Below are 8,889 nucleotides of genomic sequence, written 5' to 3' on the forward strand. Positions count from 1 at the left end.
GTGGAATTTGTTTTTTCAATGTGGCCACATGCTGAGTGAACAATTTCATCGAGCCACCCTCTGCAAAGCTACGCCGCTTCTTCCTCAGCAAACTTTGCTCCTTTGTATGCTTAGTAATTTTATCTTTAATCATGCTTCCCACTAATACACCGGCTTGTTTTCCCACTAATACACCGGCTTGTTTTCTCTGCAGATGAGTGGGAAGGAAAGGTAAACCGGTCACCATTGCCTTGTGCCGCAGTTTATGTATATTGGGATGTGCTAATCCAGCCAATGCCAGTTTTTAGAAAGGGATATATGGGAATCCACGAAATTACAGGTTGGTTAGCTTAAATGTTCATTCTGGGTGTATGAACCACAACCCCTGGTTCACACATAAGGTTAAGACAGTTTATTGCTTCCCAACATGAATGGGGAGTAGCAAAGCAGGCATGGTAGATTAATGCATGGTAAACCATAGAATCATAGAATGGTAGAGTTGGAAGGGACCACAGGGGTCATCTAGTCCAACCCCCCGCAATGCAATCCTCCTCCAATCTGAAACCATACCAGACCCTGCTTAGCTTTGCAAATGTGTTATCAGTTTTATTAATGCACCGCTAGGAGGATCTGCAACTCATCATGACATGCAAATGCAGCCATTATGTTGGCTAGATTTCAGACTTTCAGCAGCAAGGCCAATTTTTATGGCAAGCTGCATATTTTTCTTAGAAGATCAGCATTTTCATAGTACAGCTCTTTATGAACCCTGGGTAGATGCCATCTGGATCCGCTGACTTGTTAATTTTGTAGTCTACTTATAAGCCCTAGAACTTCATGTCTCTTCACTTCTCTTTCAGTTCCTCAGCTACCCTCCCTGGAAACAAATGCTTCAGGTGTGGATTATCTTAATACACAGTGCTCAGCTCCTTTGCAATCTCTCTGTCCTATAGCTGAGGCCAGAGGTCAGTACAAAATGCAACCTAGGCAAGATGGACAACAACTGAACATCTGCCTCTAATTTGCACTGTGATTAACTATGCATCCCTAGCTAATAAGATATTGTTTCTATGACCACCCACCTGCAGTTCTGCTCCTAAACTATCAAGCTACATTCTACACATACAGCTTGTTATCGGTTTGATGCCATAGGCAATTATTCCATTAAGAAAACAACTTCAGGCATATCCCACTTCTTTATAATTTACAATGGGGTTGGAATTGAACACCATAGGAATAAAATAATTTGAGAGCACAAGCCTGGCCACATGGAGAGAAAGTTATTGCCTACCCAGATTCTGCAGATTTAGAACAATAGTTTTGCTGGCTCTAAATGCTAGACGTAGGAAGCTGCCGCACCAGGTCAGACAATTTGGCAATCTAATGCCTGGAGTGGGCCACATTTTCTTCTCTCAAGAGCGCCACATGCAAACTCTGGGCAGGGCCAAACCAAAACATTCTTTTATCTCTCTCTTTCTGCCATTCTGTTCTCTCTCTGGACACATTCACACCATACATCTAAAGCACTATGACAGCACTTGTATGGCTTCTTCCAAAGAATTCTGGGAGCTGTAGTTTAAGGGTATTGAGAGTTGTTAGGAATCTTTATTCCTCACACAGAGCTACAATTTTTAGAGTGGTTTTTAGCAATCACTTGCTCTTCCCAGGCAACTTTGAGGCTGGCTACTGCAGATATAGGGACCCAGGTGGCGCTGTGGTTAAACCACTGAGCCTAGGGCTTGCTGATCAGAAGGTCGGCGGTTCGAATCCCCACGACAGGGTGAGCTCCCGTTGCTTGGTCCCAGCTCCTGCCAACCTAGCAGTTCGAAAGCACATCAAAATGCAAGTAGATAAATAGGAACCGCTACAGCGGGAAGGTAAATGGCGTTTCCATGTGCTGCTCTGGTTTGCCAGAAGCGGCTTTGTCATGCTGGCCACATGACCTGGAAGCTATACGCTGGCTCCCTCGGCCAATAATGCGAGATGAGCGCGCAACCCCAGAGTCGGTCACGACTGGACCTAATGGTCAGGGGTCCCTTTACCTTTACCTTTACCTTACTGCAGATATAGACACTGCTTTTCAATCACAGGCTCTGCCAGTAGGCTACACGAAGTCATGGAGCCCTTTAGACACGCAACATAGAATAATATAATCAAATAAATGTTGAGTTGGAAAGGACCACGAGGGTCATCTAGTCCAACCCCCTGCAATGCAGGCATATTTTGCCCAACATGGGGCTCGGACCCACATCCCTGAGATTAAGAGTCTCATGCTACTCCTACCCATCTACATTAAAATCCCATCTTCCCCAAGGAGCCTTAGGAGCAACGCCACGCTTTACAAGTTAACCCTATAACAGACAAGAGAGATATGCATTCCATTATGACACACAACAGTCCTCACAAGCAAGGCCCTTATGAACAGCTCAGGACAGTAAGGGACATCATTGTTATTTGAATTCCATAGAATATTACAGGATCCAGATCAGAAGTATTCTTCCAAGGACATGCCATGGACCACCCGAACCAAGCCCACAGGCCACGGGTGGCCCATGGACCAGAGTCTAGGATCCCCTGGGACAGGTGAAGGGTGCGCTATAAAGATGTTAAATAAATGAATATCTATTTTAGCTTATGCACTAAATTAAATAAATTAACTACTTAAATTATAGATCTGGACATTTTAGTATTAGTTCATACCTTACTTAAGGTAAATCAAGGTAGGAAAGCGTTCAGTGCTTAATCTACATCGGTCCTAAAAGCAAATGCTGCAAAGCTTGATTTACCCCCTCTGCTCCAACAATTGGCTGCATGCTCTCCCGTGATTAATCAATTTCACAACAAATTGCTCTCATAGTTCATGTTGTGAAAAAGGGACTTAACAACACTACATCATTAAGTATGATTTATGAGGCACGCTGGAAAGAGCCACTTACCAGAGCTTGCAAAGTGAGGCCACAATTAAATAGCATTTTTAGCTGTAATTTCTTAACAACTGGGTGCTTACTGCTTGGCAGTTAACCTACATATGGGAGAAACTGTCGGCTCTTTCTGCCATGATGACCAGTTATGGAGCACCTGATTATCTTAATACACTTGAGTTGAACGACACCAAGAAGCAGCTGACAATAACTATGTCTATATCTGGTGAACCCAGTCTTATTGGTATTGGCCACCACCTTGCATGGTACACATCAGCCAGCATACAGAGTTCTGTCTCGGCTCCGAAATTTTACATTTTGGCTCTACATTCTTGCAACATTCCAGTAGGACAGGCATGGGGAACCTGTGACTCTCCAGCGGTCACTGGATTCCAATTCCCATCAGCCCCTCCAGCCAGCATGATCAATGGTCACAGATGATGGAAGCTGAAGTCTAATCACATCTGGAGGGCCCATCTTTGCACTTGTATAAGCTAGAAATTCTTTGTACCCGTTAATTGTGCTGGGTATTGCTGCTCCTGCCCCCAATATCTAATATGTGCAAATTTTGCACAACCTGGCAGTTCCACAGTTGCATGTGCTCTGTCGCAAGTTGCATACATACACCACAATCTTTTTTAAAATTATTATTTGTATGCTGCCTTTCCAGTTAAAACCATGCTTAAGGTGGCATACAACATGGGGGGGGGGATCACATAATTACAAACATAACAAAAGTAGTCATAAACAATACATAAAACATCAAAAAGTGCACAACCAAATTGCACTCTTTCCACACAAATCATAATAAATATGCAAAAAAATATATAAATAAGAGGAACGCGCACATACCAAGAAATAGTCCAACCCAAGTGTTAATGCATATGTGCAACATGCTGGATATGTCACAGCACCAGTGCAACACTATACTTTTGTGACACTGCACTGGTGCAAGGATGTTTGCATAGTATTTGGCTGATAAAATACTTGTGTGACAGTGACAGTGTCCCTGCTCCGCTGACTTAAAAAACACGGTAGGATTCAAGGACTTTAATTCTCTGGCAGCAATTTATGTCTATTATGCTACCACAACATCCATGCAGCAGCAGTTTAATAAAATCATCCTTTGTGACACTGCTCTGGAGAAGCAGTTTATACCTCTCATTCCAGGTGGTGCAGCAAGTCATAACACCCAGACACAAGTTGCTTAAATCCAATTATTGCAACTTTACTGATTTGTGGATCTGATTATGTTTTATACTGCCTTAGAGTGATATGGTATCTTCAGGTAAAGAGGCATGGATCATCATAGGGAGATGAATCGTTTCACTTTTAGGGCTTATCATGCAATTACATCTTTGCCAAGACAAGTATATGCACTTTTTCTATGACAGCAAGCACAGGAAGTTGTAAAATTTAAATGTGACTCAACTGAATGTCAATAATGCCGAGGAGTGAAACTACATAGATGAGAGAATGCAGAATTCTAGAAGCCTGATCAACAACAACCTTCTCGTGCCAGAAATTGTTTTGACTACTAAGGGAGGGGTAGCAAAGTGTTGTTGTCCATTACCTCCAGCCAGCAAGACCAATGGTTAGGGATAAGAGGTGGTGTAGTCCTGCAACATCTGAAGGTCACAGGTTCCTCACCCCTAACCATACATCAGGGACTAGCACATTATCCTTAAACAGATTCATGGAAATTGGTGGGACTTAAGAATTAAGTCCCCCTAAGTTCAATGGGACTTACTCTCTGGCAAGTGTATTTCTTGGGATTGCAGCCTTGCACTGAAATCCCATAATGTCTGCTTACTCAGAAAGAAGCCCCATTGAATCCACTGAGGCAAATGAACATAGGATTGCAGTCTTAATGGCTCGGAATACAGCTGTTCGAGATTTGAACTGAAGTACAGTAGTTAATAAGCACAATATGCCGTATCTTAGTCTCGCTGCATACATTAGGTTTTTCATGTGTACACACAGTGCATGTGCTAAAACCATAATGCACAACAAAGGCATGTGTGTGCTTTGGCAGACACAGACATGGACACAAAACACACTTAAATACACCAGTGAGCCAGTGCTTGTTTAGGGCTCCCTACAATCTGAAATAAGTGGGAAGGTTCTTGATCCTATTAACAAGCAAGCGATTAACAGCAATATTAACATAATCTCTCAAATCCATAGGAGCACAGTCTCCTTGAGCTCTTTATAGGCATCTCATGGTTTTATCTTCTGTTTACCTCTGGAGTTGTTTTACTACGCAGCTAATTTTCTTTCGCTTTAAGGAATTGTGATGGAATGATGAAAGAGAGCTCTCACTGGTTATAAGCAAATACAGTTTGTTAGTCTTTAAACTTCCTTTTCAAATATTGGTTTGTCAAAATGAAAAAGCTAAAACATATTGAAAAAGGAAGCCATTAAAAAGCCTGCAGTAACCATATCCCATGTTTTCCCTTATCAGTTTTGTTCTCACAGTGGAAACTGACTCTTAATTTACACCCTCTGCTGTTCAAATATGAGACATGTTTTGCAAAACACACAGGACTGCTTCCCTTGTATTCTGTTCAGCTACTTGCAGTGTGTATGAATGAGACAGGTGCTGTCCATTAAAAGGGGATGAAGAGGCTTGAAGATGTCCGGTTGTTTATTTTTAACCGCACCTCCAAGACACCATTAACCTTGCATAATGATTTTATATATTTGCTAGATGAGCTGGGTTAGCCCGAAGCAGTGAAAACTGTTTCATTAGCCAAAAGGATACACCATAAATCCTTTGCTTCTTGTAGCAGTTGTGCTCACAACCTGTGTATGTAGGTCAGAGAGAGATGTATGTAGGCCAGCAACAATATATGCATGCCCATTGTGTGGAACGAAACTAAACAGTAATGAACATTAACATTGCATTTTTTTATGCATTAGAAAGTGCCTGGCTTCCTATCTGTGTCCTTAAAACTGTTTGAACAAAACATTTAAGGAGAAAAACAGATTATCACAAAATCACAAGGGTGTTGTTGTTTTAAGGAAATACTCAGAAGGAGACACTCTGTGATGTCGACTTTGAAACCCAGATCACTTCCACCTGCTTAATTCTGAATGACACATTAAACCAGGCATTCCCTTAGAGCCCCAAGAAAACGTTATTGCTGCATTGCCCTTCACACCTGGCAATGTGTGTGCTACTAAAACAACTCAACACAAGAGATTGTTTACATGGTGATGGCTAGCTTTTGAAAGCAATTTTGCTTATGGTTTCTACATCTTATAAAAAATGTGGCACAGATAAATAACCAGGGTAGTATCCTATCAGTTCCTGTTACCAAAATGCCACTCACACTTTTTTTTAAAACGCTGAGACTTGAAAGCAAGAAGAGAACTTGATGGCATTTCACGTGTGTGTTTGATGTTGTCTTTTTTTGCCTGCCCAGTTTCAAAGCACATCGAAATTCACATTAACTTCACTCTGGCACATGGGCATATCATTAGAGCAGTCTCAAAATGAGTGATCCGATCCAGGAGAAAGCCAATCCCATTCATGGAAATAATTTCGCAGGAAGATCACAGGACAGCACCCCCCCCTCCAAAGCAGTTTTACTAGGGAAGCTGTCCACTGCTAGTATTCTCTGATACCTCATGCAAGGCAAGAAGCAATTTTCCAACCTAATTATTATTCATTTCCTGGAGGCTCACCTCCTAATAGAGAACATTCTCAACAAACATATCACATGTAACAACCAAGGGTTTGCTCAACTGTTCCGGATTTCTTCCATTTCCACGTGCTCTGCGGCCAAGAGTCACATTTCCCTAAAGCCTCTGAAAAGCAAAGCTTCCTCCCGCATTTATGAGCAACATGATCAACCATTAATAAAACACACAGCTCGTCTGATGAACCGAGTTTCACTTGCAATGTTAGGCTGGGTGTTTCGTGGGTGAACGCTCGCTCGCGTGTTTAGGAAGGATTTCGATGCAGGCGAACAGCAAGGACCTTATTTATCAGTAGTGTCCCTAACGCGCTGGGGATGAGGAAAGAAGAAAAGGCTGAGTTTGGCAGCAGCTAGTTTAAAATTCGGAAGATGGCCGAGCCTTTCGATGCATCGCTCCCCCCCCCCTAAATTCCCGCTCGTCATTCTGCACAAAACACAAACACACACACTCAAGCACAACTCCTCCGACCGCCCCATGAACGCATTGGAGCCCTTACCGTCCCCTCGCAAGCTGGTCTCCGTCACCGATCTCCAAATGCGCCCTTGAAGAAAGCCTCAGGCAGCGCGCAAGACACTTGAGCACTTCAGCTAGGGTGTGTGCGTGTCTTGCGTGATTTTAAAGTCAAACCCTCCTCCGGAGCTGCTGGCCAGGAGTGGCGAGAGAGAGGCGAGCTTCTCCCCAACCCAGCTACCCTCACCCCGGGAGGAGCTCCCTCTCTCACCAGGGAGGAGGGCACGGGGCAGCAGGCAGCAGCCGGATCCAGAGGCGGCCGCTCCTCCTCCGGCGCCCTTGAGGGAGGGTCCCGCGCGCCGACGGAGCCGGCCAAAGCGGGATGCAGGCAGCTCGGCAGAAAGGGCTACAAAGCGGGAAGAAGCGAGAGATGGGCTCGGGTAGGATGGGCACGGAGGAATGCGCGGGTCCTTACCTCGAAGGGACCTTCAGCGTGGAATTCCCAGCCATTAGCAGGGCGGGATGCTCTTCCGCAGAGGGAGAAGGAGGAGAAGAGGCAAGGCAGGCAGCGCTCCGCCACTTCTGGTAGTTTCCCCCGTCCTACTTGGCCGGCTTTAGTACATACACAGTACACCACAGCACTGCCCTTTGCCGCCTCTCCGCGCACGCCTCCTTTTCAGGCTCTCCCTTCCGCGAATAGGAGGAGGCAGAAGGAGCCACATGGGAGTTGCCCGCTTCTGGCGCCAAGAGCCGCTCTGGAGGCTGCTGGTGGCTGAGGGAAGAGCTTGAAGGCCAGTGGGACACCCAGATTCAGATCCCCACTCTGGCCTTCCAAGCTCACTAGGTGTGACCTTGTGGGTCAGCCATTATGGTTAGGGCTGTTCACACGTTAACGCTGAGACGTGCGAATGTCGTCATTAAGGGTGTTCACGTGTTACATCCAGCAGTGGGTGTGCAGCAGCTTGCTGACAGTTTTACAATTGCTCACATGCAAAACATTCAGTGAGTGTGAGGTCGTCGTGCTTGTATACGCAATAAGCTGAGCCGTGCAAATCGACAAGCGTACACGCTTTCGTACAAACACTTCTGTGGCGTGTGTGTGGAAGTGACATGGAGCAAAGGGGCCGAGAAAACTTTCTCTCGTAACACTAGAACTCGTGGGCATCCAACTTGGTTGGCTTTAAAATGCGATGAGACAAACTGGTGAAGGATAAGGGCCATCAGTGGTTACCAGCCACAATGGCTATGCTCTGTCTCCACAGCTGGAGACAGTAATGCTTCTGAAAACCAGTTGCTGGAAACCACAGGAAGGGAGAGTGTTCTCGTATGTGGGTTCTGTTTTAAAGTTTCCGACAGGAATCTGGTTGGCCACTGTGAGAGCAGGATGGGTCATTCACCTGATCCAACAGGCTCTTTTTAGGTTCTTGTGTACAGGGATCTTGTGCCTGTGTTCAGTGCAACGTGAACAAGTCTATTGCAAATAACTACACGTGGTTAATTTAAAAGTCAACATGTGGACTAAAGGGCTTGAGAAAATGGAGTATGGATTCCGTGTAATGCTGTACACGTGTTGAATACACCAGTGTATGACTGCACTTCTAAGCCTCAGTTATGGAGCTCACCATCTTTTAGCCTAACCTACCTCACAGGCTTGTTGTAAGGATGAAATGGGGGGGGGCATGTACACGACCTGGAGCTCATTGGCAGAAAAAGGTGGTAAATAAATGTAATACAGTATAAATAATAAATGCCTGAAATGAGTGGTGTGTGTGTGTGTGTGTGTGTGTGTGTGTGTGTGTGTGTGTGTGTGTAAAACTAGGAGGCACTGGACTTA

At 44.7% G+C, this 8,889-nt stretch overlaps 1 protein-coding gene across 3 annotated transcripts in view; it reads right to left on the reverse strand.

The window, feature by feature from the left end:
* Positions 1 to 7,755, reverse strand: part of SPHKAP (SPHK1 interactor, AKAP domain containing) — a 77,559-nt gene extending 69,804 nt beyond the window's left edge. For 2 of the 3 annotated variants that reach the window (XM_088669089.1, XM_035133407.3), the window contains exon 1: positions 7,531 to 7,755. In XM_088669089.1, the coding sequence (XP_088525215.1) occupies positions 7,531 to 7,565 (35 nt within the window). In that variant the 5' untranslated portion in view covers positions 7,566 to 7,755. Of the gene's footprint in view, positions 1 to 7,101; positions 7,402 to 7,530 lie in introns of those variants that run through there. The other variant, XM_060274525.2, reaches the window with a different exon arrangement.
* Positions 7,756 to 8,889: the final 1,134 nt, after the last annotated feature.

Source organism: Zootoca vivipara, chromosome 5 (assembly GCF_965207765.1).
Source record: "Zootoca vivipara chromosome 5, rZooViv2.hap1.1, whole genome shotgun sequence".
In the NCBI taxonomy this organism is placed as follows: domain Eukaryota; kingdom Metazoa; phylum Chordata; class Lepidosauria; order Squamata; family Lacertidae; genus Zootoca; species Zootoca vivipara.